The 24,589-nt window shown below is 36.3% G+C and overlaps 1 protein-coding gene across 1 annotated transcript; it reads right to left on the bottom strand.

The window, feature by feature from the left end:
* Positions 1-1,539: 1,539 nt before the first annotated feature.
* On the bottom strand, positions 1,540-24,323 carry ADH7 (alcohol dehydrogenase 7 (class IV), mu or sigma polypeptide). Its single transcript, XM_079153839.1, has 9 exons — positions 24,163-24,323; positions 17,861-17,962; positions 16,864-17,002; positions 16,486-16,573; positions 16,172-16,388; positions 8,237-8,497; positions 6,697-6,832; positions 5,066-5,204; positions 1,540-3,053 (listed from the first exon to the last, which is right to left on the bottom strand). The coding sequence occupies exons 1-9, from the start codon at positions 24,178-24,180 to the stop codon at positions 3,029-3,031; spliced, it is 1,125 nt and encodes a 374-aa protein (XP_079009965.1). The 5' UTR covers positions 24,181-24,323; the 3' UTR covers positions 1,540-3,028.
* Between the last annotated feature and the right edge of the window lie 266 nt (positions 24,324-24,589).

The following is a 24,589-nucleotide window of genomic DNA, read 5'->3' as shown; positions in this document are numbered from 1 at the left end:
ATTTGCCAGACTAATGCACTAAATAAATCCCTTATTTTGAAGCACTGAATTGAAAGTGTTTTAAAACCTTTTGTTCCTAAGGCAACACTCCTCAGTCTTTGACATGAAAAGAAACCAAGTTTATGATTATTTCAAGAGCCCTCTTTCTAGTTAGAGCTTTTGAGAACTGGAGGTATAAAGAACCTCAGGAAACAGGTGCTAAGAATTTCAGATAGGGGTGGAACTGGGATCAGATCCAGGCTTCCTAAATCAAGCCACCACCTCATGTTCTCACCTGAAGTTGTAATCCACTGCCTACAGTATTTGCACTTTTTTTTTAATGGAAAAGTTTATTTTATAAACAGCCTTGTTGGATGAATAGTACTGAACTTGATCCATGCCAGGAGGTTATGGGATTATATGGTTCTTTGCCAAAACTTGCATTGAAACATAAAATACTAGTAAAGTTAATATGCCATATCTATTTTTTAAATGTGCAGTTGACAATTCAATTAAAATATTTTTAATTAAAATGTTCACTTAAATTTTAAGTAAGATTCTTGTTCATTCACAGTAAAGATATAGATGTCAGTGCAGTTGTAATAAACAGAAAACACTTTTTGTTAAATGAAGTCATTACTAAGTAAATAGAGACTTAAAGACTTGTAATTCCACTTTATTAAATTGAATACTATGATAAATATTGCAATGTTACTCCAGCCTGTGCTTTTATGTTTAAGTGATACTCCAAAAAGGTATACTTTATAAGAAATTAATACATGTGGCAGATAGCCTCATATACCCTTAGGTTGTACTTTTCCAGTTTCACCAAGTTATAAACTGATAATTCTAAAAGTTAAGCATTAATAAATGTACCTTCCCCTAAATTTTCACAATTTCTTAATCTAATAAAATAATGCGTACAATATAATGAACTGATTTTACAACACAATTCATGTTAATTTATAACAAGTGTTTTTAAAAATTTTATATTCAAATCCCAAGAAGAACAATTACAATGCATTCAATGAATATTACTATAGGAAATACACTTACCATATCATTGTATGCTGTATCTGCTTTAAGTCATAGCAGTTGATTAAAACTCTTTGAAAAACATCTTTATTTCATCATACAAATTCGAATGTATGTTTTTGTGCGAGAGTGAGAAAAAGGAAAAAGAAGTTTTATTGGAGGAGGAGGGATAGAGGAAGAGAAAGAAACAAGTCCTTTGAAAAATAAGACACTGTGGCAGAGCAGCAAGGGCTATATTCAAAGCATAAAGAGGACCACTATTAGATTTCCCCAATGTCAATTTCTACATTCCATTTCTATGGAAAATGGGTGACTACATCTCCAAGCTGCTTCCTGCTGAGAGAGGGCAATATTGTGGGAAGTGACCCAAAGTCCTTGCTCTCTGTCAGGTGGGGCATGGACAGTTAATGGTATTCTGCATCAGGGCAGTTCAGAGGTTCCTAGTGGCAGTTGATGAGTAACAGGACAAGGGATCAAGCTGAGACAACAATAAACAACACAGAAAAGCATTAATTTAAAAAAAAAAAAAAACAATTAACACAATTATTATTTTGGTTAGTCTCTGAAAACTATGAAGACAGTAACTCATAATCATATCAGTGAAAAACAGATCAAGTTAATTTAGTTAGGAGGTTAGAAATATTTTGAAGGTCTAAGATCAGGCTCAAATTGATTCAGGACAAACCTGTGCCTCTAGAATCATTTGTGATCATTATTATTAGGCACTGCTACACAATAATGCTCCCTTTACAGACTCCAGCTTTACCTACTTTTGATATGGTCACACAGTGTATATCTTAAGTTATATTTAAAAAAAAACAAAAAGCCTTATTTTTCCTAGGATTGTGTTTTGGCTATACTCTCCTGCGAGGTGTTTAAGACCAAGCTGGTCAAAACTGACCTTGTTCCTATTTACTCTTAAGAGTCAGCTGAGATTTCTCAGAGATCATGCTTGGGATGTGTGTGAAGTGTCTTGACTCCTTTAGTTTTCCTCTACCAGTGGTGCCATCTGCCAGGATGGGTCAGGGTCTTGCTGGCCATATGTGGCTTATCCTAGAAGTATTGGAGACATTTCTCTCTCCAATGATCATTTTCTTTGCAGAATGCACTGGTTGGCTTCCTGATCTCTAGGGGCCTGTCAATCTCCCTGATTGGCAGATGGGGTGACTCGCTGGAGTTGCAGGGAACTCAGAGAGGTCCCATTGTTCTCTGGACCCTGGCTGATCTTAGAGGGCAAGAGCCAAACTGTTGACTGCTTTTTCCTTGGTCCTTTTGTGTCCTTGATTTTGGACTCCAGGTTTTTGGGATGAAACACCCACTGGACCAGTTTCACTAGTGCAAGTAACAGATTATAACTTCACTATCTATAATTTTACAGTTATCATTTTCATTTAATTGGAGTCAATTAGTACTGGAGGCCAGCATTATATCCTGTCTGTCCTGTAGGTGATGACTTACTGTCTTAAATTAATTCAGGTTGTTCTTTAGAAGTAGTATTTCTGCAAAACACTAACAGGCAATAGTTATAAGGTTTTACAAGGAAAATACAAAACAAACAGTAATGTATCTTTAATGTCTAATTAACCTCTACAAAAACCATATATATAGCAAGTCAATAATACAAGTTTCACTTTCTTTTAAAACTCTTTTATAAACTTAAATACCTTTTCCAATTTACCCAAACCTTTACTTAAGTTTTCTAATATATCTCCTGTTTACTTAAGATCACAGTAATGTTTACAACGAAAATCTATCCTTTGAACACAACTTTAAATAAGCTTAATTTTAGCAAATGTGTTTTTTAAAATATAAAATTACAGCTTTAGAAAATCCCCTGCTAATTCCCACATGCTCATAAATTAAATTTTTATGAAGATTGTTAACCTTTATAAAAATTCTATATGAGATCTTCTGCTTGTATTTTTGAGACATATCCATGATCTCAGAGGAGAGAACTGTAGGAATAAAAGAGTCCCAGGTCACCATCCTACAACACCAACTTTCACTTAGGATCTCAAAATGTCAGGACAGTCCGAATGCTGAAATGTAGAATGAGAATTTTTAGTGAACTGTACCTGTGTTTTTTTTTTTTTTTTAAACAAGAATATATTACACAATCATTCTTTCTGTTTTAGGAAGTTCAAGTAAGTCCTGTTATTGGAAAACCAATTGGGCCTGAGGTCCTCACCAATTATTTTTCTTTCTGTGCACCTCTGATAAAGGTATCTGAGCTTATTCTGGAAGTATCAGTGTCACTGCAATAAGTTGACAAGAGATTGGCCTTTCAGGCTGAAGAGAGAGCACAAATAGGGCTGAGGCAGGGAGAATAGGAAGGATAATCCCAGGTGCTTAGACTGCTTGATGTTCGAGAGATTGTAAAAGAAGGCAAAACTTACTTTCCTACTTTATCTCTAGGACTTAGTGCAAACACTACAATACAGCGGGTGCCAAATTCTTAGTTATTAAAAGATTAGATGAATTAATAAATGAAAATAGGCTTGGACTCAGTAATGAAGGCTTTCAAAACTGTGATAAGACATTGACATTTGGGGGCAACCTGAGCTTAGCCCTTCAGTGAAGGACTGACGAATATAGGAAAACACAGAAAAGAACTGACCTGTTATCAAACCACTGTGTTAACATGTTCAGATGAGCCATGATCAGATTGAGCTAAGGCTATGATCACCGGCAATAAAGAGGGAGCGATGCTGGAGAAGAAATGAGGGGGCCGCATCCTCAGGACTTAACATTGGTTTGTTCATGGTAGGAAAAGTAAAAGGGAAATCAGACATGATGCTATAGCTTTTAGTCTCTGAAAGCCAAATAAGCAAATAATGTTTGCTGAGATAAGATATGCTGTGAAAGACTTACTTTGGGTGAAGTTGAGGTAAGTGGGACATTCAAGTGGAGGTATGCAGGACATAGATGGAAATAAAAGGGTGTAGGTTTACAAATGTAACTGGTTCTTTTTATTCATTCTTTTTAGTTATATATTACAGCAGAATTCATTTTGATCTAATTATATAAGTATAGAATATATCTTATTCTAGGAGTCACTGCATTAGGGTGACATTAGAAGCAAAATTTCTGAAATCAGAATTTCTTTCTTTGGAAAACACCTAGTAATTATTTCTCAAAATTACCACATTAAACTCTAAGCTTATCTGAATAAGTTGTATTGGGTAGTACTGACAGTTTTTCTGACAGAGGCCCATGGTTTACTTGTTTAAAAATAATTTAAATGTGTGCTCATAATATCACAAGACACAGCACTGAAAAAGCACATGGGAAAAATTGTTGGAAATTTGGATCTCAGGTTAATGTACATTTGTTTTTTCTAATGAAATCCAAGTCCATGGCACATCACAGATGCTCAATAAATATTTATGGACACAATGAATGAAATCTCACAGAGAAGCTCTTTAGTTACTGATCCAAATAATCATAAGGCAGACGCACTTGAAATCTGTGTGGGTTCTTTGTATTCCACCTTTACTCTTTCCCAACCCTCAGAAGCTTCAAGAGCAGTGACTTTGAGAACACCCACGTGTACCTGGAGCTTGCCAAGCCCTGTTAGAGAAGTTTGGCACATGGTGAACAGAACACAGGCTTTGCAATGAGTTTGATTCTGGTACTGCTCCTAGGCTGGATAAGTTATTTGTTTGCCTCTCAGGACTTGAGTTCTGTCAGCTAAAAACTGGAAGAATAATACTTGATCTACAAGGATCCGAAGAAAGCACATTTGAAAAATCACTTTGAAAACTGAAAAGGAAGGGAATAGTGTAGTATTATTTGAACAAGCTAAAGCTTTATGATAAAATCTAATAATCATGGTGAAATTAATCTGGTGTTAGAAAAAAACAACGTCCAGAGAATTTTTAAAAATTAATATAGGAATGACATACTAAGACGATAAAAAAAGAAGGAGCTATATGAATTTAACTAGTTCAAATTATAAAAAATAAAATGTGAGGAAACAACATATTTATAAATACTAAATTTTAAATGTAGCCTGTGGGGAGGAACCTAGATTACCATAAAAAATAGATACCTTTGCCCTGAATAGAGCAGTTCAAATCCTTCATTGATTTTTTTAAATGGCAAAACATGGCTTATCAGCTGGTCCAGGTCAAATTTCTTCTCCAGGAAATCATTCACTAGTTTGGGTACATCGTCTCTGCTTTTCCAACCTGTAATTAAGCACATAATCTTCTCTTTAAATTTGAATAAATGATCTTTTATTATTTTATATTTATGCCTACTCTCTCCTGCATCATTCCCTTCCCCCTACATTGGAACATTCCCAACAACATACAAATAAGCTGTTTTTCTCCCATCTTAAGAATCAAAGGTTACAAAACCTTTTGTAATCCCTGCCTATTCCAGCTGCCTCCTGTCTTGCTCCCATTATAAACCACTGTTGTTTATGGGTAATAACTGTTTCGGGTTCCAGTTCTTTCATTCCCTGCGAGCCCACTTTGATCAGGCTCTTGCCCCCCAGCACAGATGAAACAGCTCTGTCAAGGTCACACTTGACCTCCATTGTGACACAGTGGTCAACTGTGAGTCCTGGACTTAGTTGGACTGTGAGGTGGATTTGGTGGAGTTGGAGGCTCCAACTCCAAACTCTGTTTGCTTGGTTTCTAGTTGCCACATTGTGCCATCATAGTTCACCCACTTCACTAGGAAACAAGGAGACCTCTTCTGAATCCCCCACATCATAGACCTCTGGCTCTCACGGGCCCCAGGGCTTGGTTCTCAGACCTTTTCTCCTTGCTAACTACTTCAGCCTCATGGCTTCCAATACATTTACTTCTATATTGTTCCCTTAATATTTCTGTTTGCATTTTCCAACAAATTGAGTACTTCTAATTGAAGAATAATTGTTTTTCTCCTTTTTACTTTTTTTTTTTTTTTTTGGGGGGGGGGTCCTGGGGATCGAACCCAGGGCCTTGTGCTTACATGGCAAGCACTCTACCGACTGAGCTATCTCCCCAGCCCCCACCTTTTTATGTTCTCAACAAGTACTTGAAGAGTTATTATTCTCTTAGGTTATATAAGGCAGACTCTAATATTGGAAGTGCATCCAAAGCACCTAATAAAATTCTAAATGAAGATACTGGAAAATGAAATCCCAGAGAAGAGAGGAATAACAGGATTCCCTGTGTTACCCCCTGAGGGAGAGCAGCTCTGGTCCTTTCTTCACGGCTTTCTCATTCTGGTATGAATCTGAACTGTTCCTCTGTAATTTGACAATTCCTTTTTGTATGTTTAATTTGGTTTGGGGTTCAGAATTTTTGCCGATATTATTGTGAATTTAATAAATTCTGTTTTCATGCACATTTTTGTGTCTTTGGAGAATAATGAGTTACCACAGAACTACCTATCGCATAAGTCATTCCAAGAGAGCCTTTACTGGTGCCTTTTATTCAGGCCTTTGGGGAACTTGAATTGGGCATGCTAATATTAAAAATGTGCCCACCATTATTAGCGCTAAGTCAAGGTGAAGACTGGATGATTATCTTTAGTGTGTTGTGGTCACAGTTTTATTTTAGATCACTTTATCTCATCCTTGGAAGGAGGATTTGTAAGGGAGATGTGATGACACAGCAGGCTTCTCTCACTTGACAACCAACAGAGGGAAAGCCACCATGCCCTGTCCAGAGACTCTACTGTCCTCACCTCCAAAGACACACCCCTTCCACGTGCGCCCAGTGAAGAGCAGCATCGGATCAAAGCTGAGCATCTTGGCTGATGGAGGAGCACCTACCACCACACTGGTCCCATAGTTCACATGACAGGATGCCAGGGCATCGACCTGCATTGAGAATGAAGGAGACAGTCTGCTTCTTAGATCTCTTATAATATTTCATGGGCTCAGAAATGACCTATGAACTATCATATTTCTGGTAATTAACTCAGTTTCCAAGTCATGAAATTAAATTAGGCCCACAGGCCTTTCATTTTCTACATGCTTTTAAAATTCTCAATATAACTTTAGTCCTTAATTAAACTCCTACCCATGTTTGCATTCTGAAGTGTAAGGCAGTAATTAATGTGGTCATGTACAAGGCATTTTCAGTGTACCATAAATTGAAAACATGGGAAATCCTTGTGATGTTTTCATACTAATATCACCACTTCAGATAAGACTTAAGAAGTCATTCGCACTAAATGAAATTGAATTGGTCAATTAGTATAGTTTTTTTATGTTTAGTCTGGGAATATTAAAATGTGAACAAAGTAGTATCTTACTCTGTCTCTCTGTGTCTCTCTCTGGCAATATCTCTGAGTCTAGTCCCACATTTTCTGGTCATTTACCCATTCTATTATTTGTTAATACCATTTTTTAGTTCCTGCTGAGTGTAACAACAGATATTGGTATATTTCAGAGACAAATGTTTCTCGAAGCACCATCTGAAAATCAGTAGACCCTAATAATATATCCAGTATTGCATATTGCTTGGTAAACACACCACACCAAGAGTACTATTTGTTGCTATGGAATATATCCTAAGTGATATTAAGAAAGGGATAATGGCAATAATGATAAGTTAAAGGCTACTTATCCCTAAATCACCAAAAACCTTAAAGGAAACATACTGTACAGTCAAAAGTGGCTTTGTTCATTTCCCAAGTCTCCCTACCCTACCCCAGGTCAGGGCTTTCTCATTTCAGAAGCTCTGGATTTCACGGGTCTAAATGAGGTCTGGCCCTGCTGGCTGCCACAGAGGAGGCGTGTTTTAGAATACTGAAGGCTCGTATTCTCAAGGAATTCAGACAAAGGAAACAAAGCTCAGGTGAAAAGAATGAGAAGTTGACAGATCAGGGATTTGGGGGAAGAGATGGCAGTATTTGGAACAGTCCGTTTTCCCTGCAGCTTCTGGTATCTCTCATCAGGAAGTCACCTTGTGATATTTGGATTGCTAAATAAAATGCAAGAGATGGAATCACCTTTGCCAAGAACTCCACACACATGAGGAAGATAACACTTGAAAAATGTATTTGGATGGATTGGCATGTTGTGATACTGAACTCTGGTCAGGTAGAACTGCTCTTGAGATTTTGACTTTTTAGGTAAACCTGCTATGTTGTTACCAATCTTTGCCTGAGTAACATACATTTCTATATTTGGTTGTTAATAAAGCTATGGAAAATGGGTTTTAACTTGTGCAAATCTAATGGCTTGGTATTTTGTAGCTTCCCAAATCTTGGCTCTTACCATGGTTTCAAGACGCCCAATAACTTCAAAAGTGTACTCCACAGTGTTGCCTGTCATTTCTGACAGCACCTCACTGATGGGCTTGGTAAAGTCCTGGGGGCTGATACATTCAGTGGCTCCTACAGCCAAGGCCTTCTCAAATTTGTCTTTGTTAAGGTCAATCCCAATGATCCTGGAAGCACCAGCTGACCTGCAGCCCATGATGACCGACAGACCAACTCCTCCCAGACCAAACACAGCACAAGTGGAACCAGGGGTGACCTGTGGAGAGAAAAGCTCCTGTAAATGTTAATGTGAGAGCCGCAAAGTATCCCCAGTATTAAATTCGGAGGATTGTAATGATGTTCTCTAGGACTAGATGAATCATCACGATGATAAAGCCACAAAGAGGATTAGAAACAGTAGAAGGTCTGAGGAAAGGATTATTTGCCAAAACAAAAACAGTGCTTCTTAGATAAATGGAAACCCTTCTTAAGTGGTTTCCTCAGGCAGCCTTCCCTGTGGAAACTTTGGCAGGCTTACTTGGGCTCACTCTCGGCCTCCTCCACCTCCTCACTCTCACAGCAGGATTGAAAAACACCAAGCCCTCTATTATCTCTTCTCAAATCACGCTAAATCTGTTTTAAGTTCATTCTGATTAACATTTTCTGAATAACCGTGATTCTGAGCCATTTGTGAATAAATTGTTTTTTCAATAAAGTTCGACCTCCATGTTGCAGTTAGGTCTGATCCACATGTAGCTCCAAGAAGGAAATGTAATTAAATCAACTTTGATATTTTTAACCTAGTTCTATACTATACTAAAGAAGGTTTCAAGATGGGTACAGTGGCATATTACCTATAATCCCAGGGACTTGGGAGGCTGAGGCAGAAAGATCTCCATTTGGAGGCCAGCCTGGGCAACTTAGTGAGACCCTACCTCAAAATAAAAAATAAATAAATAAAAAGGGCTCTGGGTGTAGCTCGTAGTAGAGCACCCCTGGGTAAAATCTCCAGTACCCACCCCGGCACATAAAAGCCTGGTGCAGTATGACATACCGGTAATCCTGTTATTGCAGCAATTTAGGAAACTGGGGACAGAGAATCAAAGTTGTCTCAAAATAAAACAGGAAAACAGGGCTGGGACTAGCAATCTAGCTTAGAGTTAGAGCACCTCTAGGTTAAATCCCTAATACTTACCCCCCCCCAAAAAAAAAAAGGTGAGCATGAGGAAGGGGTATGTGTGACCTTTATTGGGATAGTTTTTTTCCTTATTTAAATGCAAAAGTGTATGGGAGAGCTGTATCTGTTTTCAAACCTCCAGGTTTTCTGGCTCTGTCCTCTCTTGTAGGAAGTACCTAAAGATGCAGTCTGTGTGTGTATATTTAAGAATGTGCTTTGAAATGTCTGTACCCATAATCAGAGAGTCATCAAAAACTGCACAGGTCTGTGCGCTCACTCTCCATGAGTTTTAATTTTGGCAATGGCATCCTAATGCCTCGGCTAAGCTCTTGAGTTGGAGATATGGAATCTAGATAGTCATTCTCTCAAGTATCATTCAGGCATTGATTCATCTGCTTGCGTCATGGCGGAATTCCTAGTGGTCTGCATCTTATGCCAGAAAGTCACCTGGACACTCCTTGCTTTTTCTCCCAATTTATCAGTTAATTCTATTATTTAGCTTTAAGAGGGAATTTTTGTTGGTGGTCAAATTTCAGATTTTAGAATTAGGTATGAATCTTATGTTCTAGCTCTTTTACTAGGACCTTCTCCACCTGCCATGTTGAATCCCTAGTAGGCCCTAGACTATGGGAAGCCTGGCAGGTGATCTTCCTAACAACTAAAGAATGGAACTACTGAAGACTTCTCCCTGTGTTTAGTTGCCTATTTTTAAAGTGCTAGTTTTTTGATCCACTTTTCACTCTGACTCTGAGTCTTAAAATGAATCATGGCCCCAATTTCTGCTAACTTGACATAACCCCTCAAACAGATCTTCCTCCTTTCCCAACCTTTCTTTTCTAAGGAAAGGAAACTAGATAGTAACATGTATAATGAATTAACTACATTATCAATACTGTGAAAGAAGGCCTTAGTCTGAAGTAATTATAGGTCATTTTAAATGATTTTATTACTTTAAAACATAGGCTCTATTTTTCACTATCATTTTATTTCATGGGTCGGATTTCTTAGTGTTCCCCAACTAAAAACTTTGAAGTCAAACATCTTTAGGACTGGCCCTTGACCAGCTTTTGGGAGAGAAATTTTGAGTCTTGGAAATATCCTGCCTGACAAGAGTGTATAACTGAAACCTTGGACCAAGACTGATAGTTAATGCTAACAGTGTGATTTTTAGTCAATTCCTATTTTTGTGTACCTGGAGCATTGGGCTATTAGACTGACCTTTTGGGGGTGGGCTGGGATCTGAGTGTTGAGATTGGTCATGTGGGTGCTACATATCTATATGACTGGCTCCCAGTAAAGACCCACACACAGGTGAGCTTCCCTTGTTGACAACACAAGAGTTGTTTCACACCACGGCTGGGAGAATTAAGCACTGTCTGTGCAACTTTCAAGCGTGGTCTCACTGGAAACACACCCTTTTTCCTTTGCTGATTTTAATCTATACTCTTTAATTGTAGTAAACTATGGCTAAGAGTATAACAACTTTTCTGAGTTACTGAAACCTTCTAGTGAATCATTGAAACTAAGGGAGATTTAAGGGTCCACCATTATGCCCTTATATTGAGTTTGGGCTATTTTCATATAGACAAACAAAAAAATGTGTGTTTGTGTATGTTTTTTCTTAAAATACAATTACCAGAAAAAAATATCTAAAAATAGCTGATTTCTTGGTAAATAGCATAACACCCAAGTGTTAGTATGGTATCAATATATCAAGTACAACAAGAAAAATTAGAAAGAATGATGTAAAACTATATTGAATGTCCCTTCCTTTACCTCTGTATTGGCAGAAAATTCTTAGTGGGAAATCTGAAGGGGATCTTAGAAAGGAAAGTTCCATCTCCAAGATTTTGCCTAGGAAATCTAGAAGCAGATGATAACAAGCATATGCTACTGGTATGTATATTCATGCTAAAGCTATGCATTCTGGACTTCAGACCTGTCTTGAACCCATGTCTGGAATAAATTTTTCTACCTCTACATCCATATATATTATTTGCCACAAGCCCCCTCCCTCATCTTTCTGTTCTTCCACAAATTTGGATATCCCCTTCTTTTGTTCATTTGAACATCTTTTTCTTCAACTAATACTTATTAAGCTATTAAGTTTGGCCAGGTTCCTGGCTAAACCTTCCAGTAAAAAAAGGAGATTTGGTGGATGCCTTCCAGGGCTTAGAGTTTATTGGAGAAGATTGAAGATACAATGACAGCTTAAGATTCAGGACACACAATATTAATGAAAGAATAACTCTTTCTTGAACAATTTGAAGGGGTTGCTACTTAGATGAAGTAGACTGAGGAAAAACAAAATAATTTCTTTGAGTAAGCAGGTGATCTTCAAACTGAGAGTGATGTTAAGGAGCCGACCATAGGACTGAGTGATCAAGTATTCCAGACAGTCAGAATAATCTTGAATAACAATTACTCTGGCTTATAAATGAGAGATTATCAGAGAAGGTTAGAAAGAACAAGGAAGAAAATAGTATAGAACCTGTTATATCTATCCAGTTAAGTTGCAATGGTGGTACTGAGCTGAAGAAAATGGTCAGATTTAAAATATATCTCATAGTACAGTCAACAGGACATGTAGTAGAACTAGATGCCAGGTAATGAAGAGGGAAAGTCAAGAATGAAGGAAATTAGAGGGGAAGTAAATATATTTGAGGGGAGAGGATAGCAAAATTAAGAATTTAGTTTTGGGAAGGAAATTAAAAAATTCTTAGAGATAGATGAGAACAAAGATACATCACATCAAAATCTCTGGGACACTATGAAAGCAGTACTTAGAGGAAAATTTATTTCATGGAGCGCATTCAATGAAAGAAGAAAAAATCAACAATCAATAAATGACCTAACACTGCCGCTCAAAGCCCTAGAAAAAGAACAGACCAACACCAAAAGTAGTAGAAGACAGGAAACAGTTAAAATCAGAGCTGAAATCAACGAAATTGAAACAAAAGAAACATTAGAAAAAATTGACAAAATAAATAGTTGGTTCTTTGAAAAAATAAATAAAATCGGTAAACCCTTAGCCACACTGACAAAGAGAAGAGAGAAAACTCAAATTACTAAAATTTAGAATGAACAAGGAAATATCACAACAGACATGATTGAAATACAAAACATAATTAGAAGCTATTTTGAAAATCTATACTCCAACAAAATAGAAAATTTCGAAGACATCAACAGGTTTCTAGAGACATATGAATTACCTAAACTGAACCAGGAGGACATACACAATTTAAATAGACCAATTTCAAGTAATGAAATAGAAGAAGTCGTCAAAAGCCTACTAACAAAGAAAAGTCCAGGACCAGATGGGTTCTCAGTCGAGTTCTACAAAACCTTTAAAGAAGAGCTCATTCCAATACTCCTCGAAGTATTCCATGAAATAGAAGAGGAGGGAACCCTCCCAAACTCATTCTATGAAGCCAATATTACCCTGATACCTAAACTGGACAGAGACACATCAAGGAAAGAAAATTTCAGATCAACATCCTTAATGAACATCGACGCAAAAATTCTCAACAAAATCTTAGCAAATCGCATACAAAAACATATTAAAAAGATAGTGCACCATGATCAAGTGGGTTTCATCCCAGGGATGCAAGGTTGGTTCAACATCAGGAAATCAATAAATGTAATTCACCATATCAACAGACTTAAAGTCAAGAATCACATGATTATTTCAATAGATGCAGAAAAAGCATTTGATAAAATACAGCACCCCTTCATGCTCAAAACACTAGAAAAAATAGGGATAGTGGGAACATTCCTTGACATTGTAAAGGCTGTCTACGCTAAGCCCATGGCTAATATCATTCTAAATGGTGAAAAACTGAAAGCATTCCCCCTAAAAACTGGAACAAGCCAGGGATGCCCCCTTTTACCACTTCTATTCAACATTGTCCTTGAAACTCTAGCCAGAGCAATTAGACAGACCAAAGAAATTAAAGGGATACGAATTGGAGAAAAAGAACTCAAACTATCCCTATTTGCTGATGACATGATTATATACTTAGAGGAACCAGGAAATTCCACCAGAAAACTTTCAGAACTCATAAGTGAATTCAGTAAAGTAGCAGGATATAAGATCAATGCTGATAAATCTAATGCATTTTTATACATAAGTGATGAATCTTTGGAAAGAATAATTAGGAAAACTACCCCATTCACAATAGCTTCACAAAAAATAAAATACTTGGGAATCAATCTCACAAAAGAGGTGAAAGACCTCTACAATGAGAACTACAGAACACTAAAGAGAGAAATTAAAGAAAACCTTAGAAGATGGAAAGATCTCCCATGTTCTTGGATAGGCAGAATTAATATTGTCAAAATGGCCATACTACCAAAAGTGCTATACAGATTCAATGCAATTCCAATTAAAATCCCAATGTCGTACCTTACAGAAATAAACCAAGGAATCATGAAATTCATCTGGAAGAATAAGAAACCCAGAATAACTAAAGCAATCCTTCGCAGGAAAAATGAAGCTGGGGGTATCGCAATACCAGAACTTCAACAATACTACAAAGCAATAGTAACAAAAACGGCATGGTATTGGTACCAAAATAGACAGGTAGATCAATGGAACAGAATAGAGGACATGGACACAAACCCAAATAAATACAATTTTCTCATACTAGACAAAGGAGCCAAAAATATGCAATGGAGAAAAGATAGCCTCTTCAACAAATGGTGCTGGGAAAACTGGAAATCCATATGCAACAGAATGAAAATAAACCCATATCTCTCTGTGCACAAAACTCAACTCAAAATGGATTAAGGACCTTGAAATCAGACCAGAGACCCTGCAGTTTATAGAAGAAAAAGTAGGTCCAGATCTTTAAAATGTTGGCTTAGGATCAGACTTCCTCAACAGGACTCCCATAGCACAAGAAATAAAAGCAAGAATCAATAACTGGGATAGATTTAAACTAAAAAGCTTTCTCTCAGCAAAGGAAACTATCAGCAATGTGAAGAGAGAGCCTACAGAGTGGGAAAAAATCTTTGCCTCTCATACTTCAGATAGAGCACTAATCTCCAGAATCTATAAAGAACTGAAAAAACTCTACACCAAGAATATAAATAACCCAATCGACAAATCGGCTAAGGAAATGAACAGACACTTCACAGAAGATCTACAAAAAATCAACAGATATATGAAAAAATGTTCAACATCTCTAGTAATAAGAGAAATGCAAATCAAAACCACCCTAAGATTCCATCTCACCCAAATTAGAATGGCAATTATCAAGAATACAAGCAACAACAGGTGTTGGTAAGGATGTGGGGGAAAAGGTACACTCATACATTGCTGGTGGGGCTGCAAATTAGTGCAGCCACTCTGGAAAGCAGTGTGGAGATTCCTTAGAAAACTTGAAATGGAACCACCATTTGAACCAGCTATCCCACTCCTTGGCCTATACCCAAAGGACTTAAAATCAGCATACTACAGAGATACAGCCACATCAATGTTCATAGTTGCTCAATTCACAATAGCCAGATTATAGAACCAACCTAGATGCCCTTCAATTGATGAATGGACAAAGAAACTGTGGTATACATATAATGGAATGTTACTCAGTCATAAAGAATAATACAATTATGGCATTTGCAGACAAATGGATGAAATTGGAGATATCATGCTAAGTGAGATAAGCCAATCTCAAAAATTCAAAGGACGAATGATCTCCCTGATCAGTGGATGATGACACCCAGTGGGGAGTGAGAAGGGGGTAAGAACGGAGGAAAGAGGAACTGTGTAGAGGGAAAAGAGGGGTGGGAGGGGTGGGGGGAGGAAAAAATAACAGAATGAATCAAACACTATTATCCTATGTAAAAGTATGATTACACAAAGATATGCCTTTACTTCATGTACACAGAAATAGTATGTATCCCATTTGTGTATAATAAAAATAAATTAAAAAAAGGATTTAGTTTTGTACATACTTAATTTGAGATATCTATGAGATTTCTACATGGAGACAACAAATAGGGAATTGGATAAAAAAATTCTGGGGCTCTGAAATGGTTTGAAATATAAATTTGGAATTAACTAATGTACTGATAAAATTTTAAGGCTTTGGAGTTGAATGAGACCACCACAGTGTGGGGATTTCTTGGTTTGTTAGCAGGATTTTACTCTTTATGAATATTTTGTAATAACAACATAAAAGTGATTTATATAGCCCTAATCCAATATATCTGATACCCTTATAAAACAGGGAAAATTGGATATGAAGATACACATATAGGGAAGATGATGTGAACAGACATAGGGAGACGTCCATAAGGCAAAAAGCAAGTCCTGTATTATATTCCTCCCTTGCAGCCTTCAGCAGGATCCCGCCCCACCAACATTCTGATTAAGGACTCCTGGTTCCAGAACTATGAGACAATAAATTTGTGTTGTTCAAGCTACCCAGTCTGTAGTGCTTTGTTATAGCAGCTCTAGCAAACTAATACATATTAATTTTAGATACAAATCGAAATTTTAGAAATTGAACCAAAAGAAGATATCAAGGAAACAAAAAGTAAATCTAGAAATTTTGATTCCATTTATTTGGAAATCAAATTTTCAGTCTGAATCTTTCTGTTTTTTCCAACTGACAGGGCATTGTATAGAAATACCCTTGAAAAGATGTAACATGTTTTCAGAATATTTTGCTTGTCTGTGTATTTTCAAATATCTTCAGGATCCCAAGGGCAGAAAAAAGGAGGTAAGTAAGTAAAGAAATGTAGAAGAAATCGGTCTACCCTGTTTCTTACCTTGCCAGTTTTAACAGCAGCCCCATAGCCAGTGGAAAATCCACAGCCAATTAGACAGACTTTCTCAGGAGGAGCTGCAGCATCAATCTTAGCAATGGAAGATTCATCCACCACTGTGTACTCAGTAAATGTACTGGTGTTCATGAAGTGATAGACTGGTTTACCCTTGCACATAAATCTGGTAGTGCCATCGGCCAGTACTCCACGACCAGTAACACTATTTGATACATCAAACACATATATTAGTTCATCAATTAAAAAATTAGCATAGGAACAACTTAAAGGACATTAGAGTAAGAATGACTGAAACCTACTCGCTCCTGATGCAAAGATTGCCCTCTGGGTTACGACAAGCATTGCATTCTCTACACTGTGGCAGAAAGAGAGGGATGACTTTGTCACCTAGAGGAAAAACATAAGGTGTTGTTCACTAATATGAAAATGTGAAACAAAAAATGTGAATTGAGTCCACACTACATATGACAGTTTCTTAAAAGTATTATGAGCACCATGAAATTTGCATGTTAAAAGCTCAGATTTTGCCAACTTGAGCATTATATTTAGCCTATCCATTCTCCTGTGTTCTTTTGTCTCCCTAAAGTGGTTTAAGACTCTAATTCCTAGTGTGTGCTATTTCTTTGATAGGATAATAGAAGCCTACTTAATGCAACTTGGGATTGACATCTGCATACCTGGTTTCACTGTAGTGACTCCTTCTCCAATGCTTTCCACAACCCCAGTTGCTTCATGTCCCACAATTACTGGAAATTTAGACACCATTGCTCCTTTTATCACATGGTCATCTGTGCGACAGATTCCTGTGGCCAAAATCTGTGTTAAAAAAAAAAAAAAAATTACCAACTAGAAAACTGGAAACTGGTCATTTTACAGTTGGAAAGTATTAAACTTGCTCTTGAAGAAATTGTAATTGTTTATTACAGGTCATTGTCTAATTTAATAGTGTTGACTCTTAGAAGATTCTAAGCCAAAAATCAACCATCAGACAAATTCCTCTTTTAAGAAACTTAGATTACTGACTCTGGCCCTACATTGAATCTTGGTGAGTTTTCTGTAGTAAACTGGTGCTCTTGTGAGGGAATCAGAATGTAGCTATTGCCACGTAACTGGCAGGTCCTTCTAGGACTCTTATAAAGGGTACAGGGAATGGTATATAAACAGACAAACTAGGAACAAAATCTTACTGTTACTGCAGTGTTCAGATAATGGGAGCGCTTCAGAAAGATTGGCAACAATGCCTTCTCAGGCATAAGTGTCCAAACCACAGGTTAGGCTCTGTCCAAAAGGATGGGGGAACACCCCTGGAAGCTGTCATGTCCCAGGCACAAATGAGTTCCTTATTTCATCTGAGATCTTACCTCCATACAATCTGACTCCCTGAAGATTTTTTAAAAAATCATTAGTCATGACTACTGATCATTTTTTATCAATGTTATATCAACACAAATGAAAACTTGAATAGAGCAGATTAGCACAGTTGTTTTTTAATTGGTAATAAACTTTTAATTTCACAGTAGGGCAACCATTTCTCTAACAACATACAAGAACCAGTGGGAGAATTAAGACCCCAAATTTGGCAAACAACTCCCTATTAATACTATAACCTCCTAATGATAATTTTCTCAATGTGTGATAACTTTACAGGTTTATATAGTCTGAGGCCCTTTTTACCTTAATGCGAACTTCTTTAGTCTTTGGTGGGGCAACTTCTATTTCCTCAATGGAGAAAGGTTGATTCAGTTCCCATAGCACAGCAGCTTTGCACTTAATAACCTAAAAAGTTGGAAAATGTCATAATGTTTCCAAATTATGTTGTTATAAGCACAGACTCCCTGAATACTAAATATGTGAACAGAAGATCGAATGTAATATTCCAATTTTCTCAGATGTTTTTCATCAAACACTAGAATTTTAAGCCTCATAGATTATTGTGGATATCTTTATTTATGGGATGGGAAATGCAGTCCATAAAGATAAAATGATTATTTATCCATTGTTACATAGCACAAGAGGTACAGGGCTGGACTAGCTCTTTTTCCAACCCACTCACTGTTGTATTTTGTTTTGTTTTTTAACATAATATTCCAAAAAACTAATTTCTTTTATTACAATTTTAGATGCAATAAATTAGTAAAACTGTTGTAAATGTAGTCCTGATTCACAAGGAATAAATCAGTAAAACAAAATGCTGCAAATTTATCCATGATTTTTTAAGCCAGAGTTTAACTGCTGCATATAATCATGTAGCAATGGTGAAAAAGTTAGAGAACTAACATGGAAGGGATAAAGGGAACTGTGAACACTAGTACATCCACTGTGACTGCATTCCTGGGTGATGTAATCTGTCTTTGCATCTCTGTAACCCTTTTTGCACCAGGCTGAGTTTTCACTAGAAGGTCTTGATCATTGAGTAAGTTAAAGCTTCTCATCTTGAGAAGTGGGAAACATTCAGTGACTGGCCTTCACTTATTTAACTAGTTTTGCTAGAGTTTCCAATTAAAGGTTTTGCAAAGATTATCAGATTTTTATGAGGGGGGTGAAAGAGAGAGAGAGACCTCCATCTTCTCACTTGCAAATCTGTCTAGGACTCCTACAAAATATTTTAATTAATGTTCTGGTGCAAAATAAGTTATCACTCATTTTATTTGTCAAATAATACACCCCTACTAGAGTGTTCCTTAGGTAGTTAAGTGCTTTTGAAAAGAGAGTAATTGTAAGAAACTATGAGCTGAGAACAAATGGGTGACGTAAAGCCATCAATGGTTCAATTTAATATTCACCCTCTGCCTTGCTAAGCGTGTCACAGTATAGTTTGGCCCAACATTGAATTTAGAAGCCTCACACAACATTCCCAAACAGATTCCAGGTGAATTCTTAGTTAAGATTTATTTTAAAACTCAAACTATTTTATCAATCAGTAAAGAAGTAAATATTAATAATAAGGAGCATGGAGAATTTTTATGTTTAAAAATGATGGGGAATGATCCTACATTTAGAAGACCCCAAAAATCTACCCCCAAAACTCCTAGAACTCATAAATGAATTTAGGACAGTAGAAGGACACAAAACTAACACCTATAAATCTATTGCATTCCTATACACCAATGACGAATCAGTTGAAAGAGAAATTAGGAAATCCATTCCATTCAAAATAGCCTCATCAAAAAACAAAGCAAAACAAAACAAAACAAACAACAACAACGATGACAAAAAACCCTTAGGAATCAATCTAACAAAAGAGGTGAAAGAAAGACCTCTACAATGAAAACTGTAGAATACTAAGAAAGACCTTAGAAAATGAAACAATATTAATGTCCTTGGATAGGCAGAATTAATATTGTCAAATATGCTACCAAAAGTACTATACAGATTCAGTTCAATTCCCATCAAAATTCCAGTGACATTCTACATAGAAATACAAAAAGTAGACATAAAATTTATTTGGAAAAAGAAGAGACCCAGAATAGCCAAATGGATCTTTAGTGAGAAAACTGAAGCAGGAAACCTTACGATACCAGACCTCAAATTGTACTACAGAGCTATAGCAACAAAAAAAGCATGGTACTGGTACCAAAATAGGCATGAAGACCGATGGAATAGAGTAGAAGGTACAGAGACAAATCCACACAAATACATTTATCTCATACTAGACAAAGGCACCATAAACATACATTGGAGAAAAGATAACCTCTTCAACAAATGGTACTGGGAAAACTGGAAATCCATATGTACCAGAATGAAATGGAACCCCTATCTCTCAACCTGAACAAAAATCAACTCAAAGTGGATCAAGAACATAGGCATTAGACCAGAGACCCTGAGCCTACTAGAAGAAAATGTTCACCCAACTCTTCATCATGTCAACTTAGGAACAGAGTTCCTCATCAAGACTCGTAAAGCACAAGAAATAAAATCAAGAATCAATAAATGTGATGGTATTAAACTAAAAAGCTTCTTCGCGGCAAAGGAAACAATCAAGAGCATGAATAAAGAGCCTACAGAATGGGAGAAAATCTTTACCACCTGTACCTCAGAGCAGCAAACTCCAGGATATTTAAGACCTAAATCTTAACACCAAAAATAATAATAATAATATAATAATAATAATAATAACCCAATCAATAAATGGGCAAAGGAACTGAACAGGTACTTCATAGAAGAAATATAAATGGTCAAAATATATGAAAAAAACCTTCAACATCTCTAGCAATTGCAGAAATGCACATTAAAACTACTCTGAGATTTCATCTCACTCTAGTCAGAATGGCAATTATCAAGAATACAAGTAACAAATGTTGGCAAGAATGTGGGGAAAAGGATACACTCATACATTGTTTGTGAAACTACAAATTAGTGCAAACCACTCTGCAAAGGAGTATGGAGACTTCTCAAAAAACCAGGAATAGAATCACCATTTGAACTAGTTATCCCACTCCTCAGAACATATCCAGAGGAATTAAAATTAGCCTACTACAGTGACACAGCCACATCAATGTTTATAGTAGCACAATTCATCATTGCTAAGTTATGGAACCAAACTCGATGGCCATCAACAGATGAATGGATAAAGAAATTGTGGTATAAATACACAATTATTATTCATCCATAAAAAAGAATGACTTTATGCCATTCACTGGTAAACGGATGGAACTGGAGACTGTCATGCTAAGTGAAATAAGCCAATCCCCAAAACTCATAAGTCAAATGTTCTCTCTGATATGTAGATGCTAACCCACACACAGGGAGGACAGGATGGAGTTCAGTGGACAAAGGGGAATGAAGAGAAAGGAGAGGGGATAGGAATTGGAAAGAGAGTGGAATGAATCTAACATAATTTCTTTTGCACATGTATGAACACACCACAGTGAATCTCAACATCATGTATATTCACAAGACTGGGATCATAATTAGAATAAGATATATTCTAAGACTATATAAATATATCAAAATAGATTCTACTGGCAAGTATAACTAAAAAGAACAAATAAAAATTTTAAAATAAAAAGCTTTGTTAAGAAAAAAAAAAAGAATGATGGGGAAAAATCATAAAGGAAACAGCAACTCTTCAGAATGAAAATTTTGTGTGCTGAAAAACAGTAAGTAAACTTTCCAAATTGAAAGAAAGTAAGCCCAGAAAAATACTTAAAGCAAAATGACAAAAGTGACCTTGCTTGACGTCTACAATACTTAATCAAATTTTTAAGGAAAGCATTAAGACCGCCAGTTTTCCCATTCCTTCCCCTTGCTGATATACACACACTCCAGGAAATGCAGGTAAAGGACTTTAAAAGGAAAATATGAGAAGTTAATGTATGGTGAAATGTTTGTTTTCCTCAGTTATAAAAGTATTTTAAAAAATAAAAATAATGAGATACATTTCTCTGCACACCAAATCAATAACATTTTACTTAATGAGAATACACAACTTTGCCACAAGGGTGGTCAAAGAGGACCTCATTCATGCCAACCCCTCTGGAAGGTAATTTACAGTGTGTGTCAAGATACTGAAGAATGTTTTGACACTTTTTCCACATAATTTCCATTTTCAAAATCTACCTTAAGGGGCTGGGGAGATAGCTCAATTGGTAGAGTGCCCGCCTTGCAAGCACAAGGCCCTGGGTTCGATTCCCAGCACTGCAAAAAAAAAAAAAAAAAAAAAGAGAGAGAAAAATCTACCTTAAGGATGTGCTAAATGGCCCAAAATCTTAATACATATTGGAGGTCATCATAGCACTATTTATAAAGAGAAGTCTATAAACAAAAATAGAATGATGAAATTAGTTGTGCTAAATCTGAAAATCAGTCTTACATGTTTCCAAAATGTTTATGTTACTTTTAATAAATTGAGCAAATACTAATGTTAAGTTGGAAAATAGGATAAAAATATTTATATACTGTGTGAGTACAGCCACATAAAATATGGATAGAAAAATGTATAAAGGGAATCAAAGTAAAAGCAAAATAAATGGTAGTCTGTGGATGTAAATTATGCTTTATTTTTTACCCTTATTCAAATGTTCTAGAATGATCTTGGTATAGGCTATATTGTGTTTCCTCATAATTCATATGTCAAACCCCTAATCCTTAGTACCTGGGAATATGATAAAGTACCACAGACTGGGTGGTTACCCTACTTGGAGATAGGGTCTTTCAAGATGTAATTAAGTTAAAATGAGGTCATTAATGTTAGCCCCAATACAATAGAATGGTGACTTTATAAGAAGAGATGACACGAAAGGAAAATCATGTGAAGATAGTAAGAAGAGAGCCATCTACAAGCCGAGAAAGGCCTCAGAAGAAACCAAGCCCATTGACACTAGTGCTCAGAATGTTAGTTTCTAGATGTATGAAAAAACAAATTTCTGCTGTTTAAGCCATCCAGTCTGTGGTACTTGGTTTTACCAGTCTTAGTAAACTCAGACAATTATCTATCACTTTTTAAGAAAGAAAAATAATTTAATGTAAGATGAAAGAAAGCAATCCTCGATGTAGAAGGAAACTTCTTTCATGATCAGCACTGAAACCCTAAAGCAACTTGGAAAATATGTAACCCTCTGCAAACGAAACATGCATGAATATCTCCATATCAAAATTATATAGCTATTATGCCATATGTATTATACACTGTATACACTGTATCATTAACTAAAATTGGAAAGTGCTACTTGGAGGACATTGAGTTCTCTCTTATTGGAAATGTTCTAACAGTGGCTAGATGCCCACCTTATAGAGATGCTCTTGAGCTATTGGTTGAACGAAGTTGCAAATTTTTTTAAGATTCCTTCCAACCCTAAGATTCATTGATTTCTATGGGTAAAGTGAATAGCTTCTGTAATGAAAAATTAATTCTTCAAGTTACTAGTTTTGCTGGATTTCTGACCCAAACTAGAATGTTTTTTATTCCAGTTCTATTCAATTCTGGGAAAAATTATTTCAAATTCTAATATCATAGGGCCTCCTATCTTATCACATTATCCAGACTTCAAATGCCATCTTTATTTTTCCAAAACCATAAGTTTGGCTAAATGAAAAGTTATTTAAATAAGAATAAAATATCTAAAGACATCAAACACTTTTTAAAAATTTTTACAGACTGCATTTTGATTCATTGTACACAAATGGAGTACAACTTTTCGTTTCTATGGTTGTACACAATGTAGATTCATACCATTCGTGTAATCATACATGTTCATAGGGTAATGATGTCTCAGTTCACTATCCTTCCTTCCCCCACCCCCTCCCTCCCTATTTCCCTCTACACAATCCAAAGGGTGCCTAACACTTTGTGCAGCGAATACCCATTTAAAGCAAGGAACTTATACTGATATAGTTGCAAATGAAAAAAAAAATGCTAAAGTTATTTCTAAAGTTACTACCAACTCTAATTTTTAAAAAAGGAATAAGAGTACTTAATCTACAATGTAGTCTTATTAACAAAGAATTTTTATACTTATGTTTTGATAGAAAATACATTCTTAAGAAACCTTAAAAGCATGATACTTTTCTTGTCCACCTGGCATTCCATTGGTTTGGCATTTATCATTGTCAACAGTAGGACACTTTTCAAACAGTTCCCAACAAAGAGATACACATCTACTGCTGAACTACTGAGGTGAATGCAGTATGTGTTACTGAGTCTATTGAAATCTCCTCACGGAAACATTTCACTTTACAGAGACCATGTCCAGTTATGCTGAATTAAAGTATGATTAATGTTAGTATAAACCACCACTCTATTTTCTTCCAGTGTTTTACTGGAAAGCCTTCCATGTGTGGTTTTTAATTTAACCCTACTTTTATTGATACTGTAACAGTTTACTCAGAATTTCGCCTAGTACATGCCTATTCAACAAGCACTTCATTCCTCAAGAAATATCCCCAAATGTTTAATTATTTTACTGGATTTGAAAGTTCTAAAAGCCAACCCCACATTATTAGACCACCATAATGAGGTACAGAAACATTCTGCTTACTTTTCCAGCAGTGCCCATCCTGTCTTTCTCTTGGCTCCGTTTCTGTAAACAGGGACTTTTTCTGACTGATGCTCACTTCACTCTGCTGTAAATAACAGCGTCTTCTGCCTGTAAATAAATTGACTGCCCCAAAAGTTTTGCCTTCAGCAATATGATTCACAGTCTTCAAAACATCCCAATGTCCCAGGAGCCCCACCCTTTTTGCAGATTGAGTTGTAAAAAGAAATACAGTTAACTATTATGGTCAAACCCAAATCAGGAATCTAACAAAGAAAGATCATCAAACCGACTGAAAAGGGCTGAAAGCATCTTATCCTTCTTATTTTGGAAGATATAAAAACAAAACAGAGGTAGTGAGAGGAGGGGGCGGGGGGGAAGTGCTGGGGAATGATATGGACCAAATTGTATTGTTACATTATGTGCATGT

This window comes from Sciurus vulgaris (genome assembly GCF_902686455.1).
Source record: "Sciurus vulgaris genome assembly, chromosome: 9".
Lineage (NCBI taxonomy): Eukaryota > Metazoa > Chordata > Mammalia > Rodentia > Sciuridae > Sciurus > Sciurus vulgaris.
This window is presented reverse-complemented; position numbering and strand designations above follow the sequence as displayed.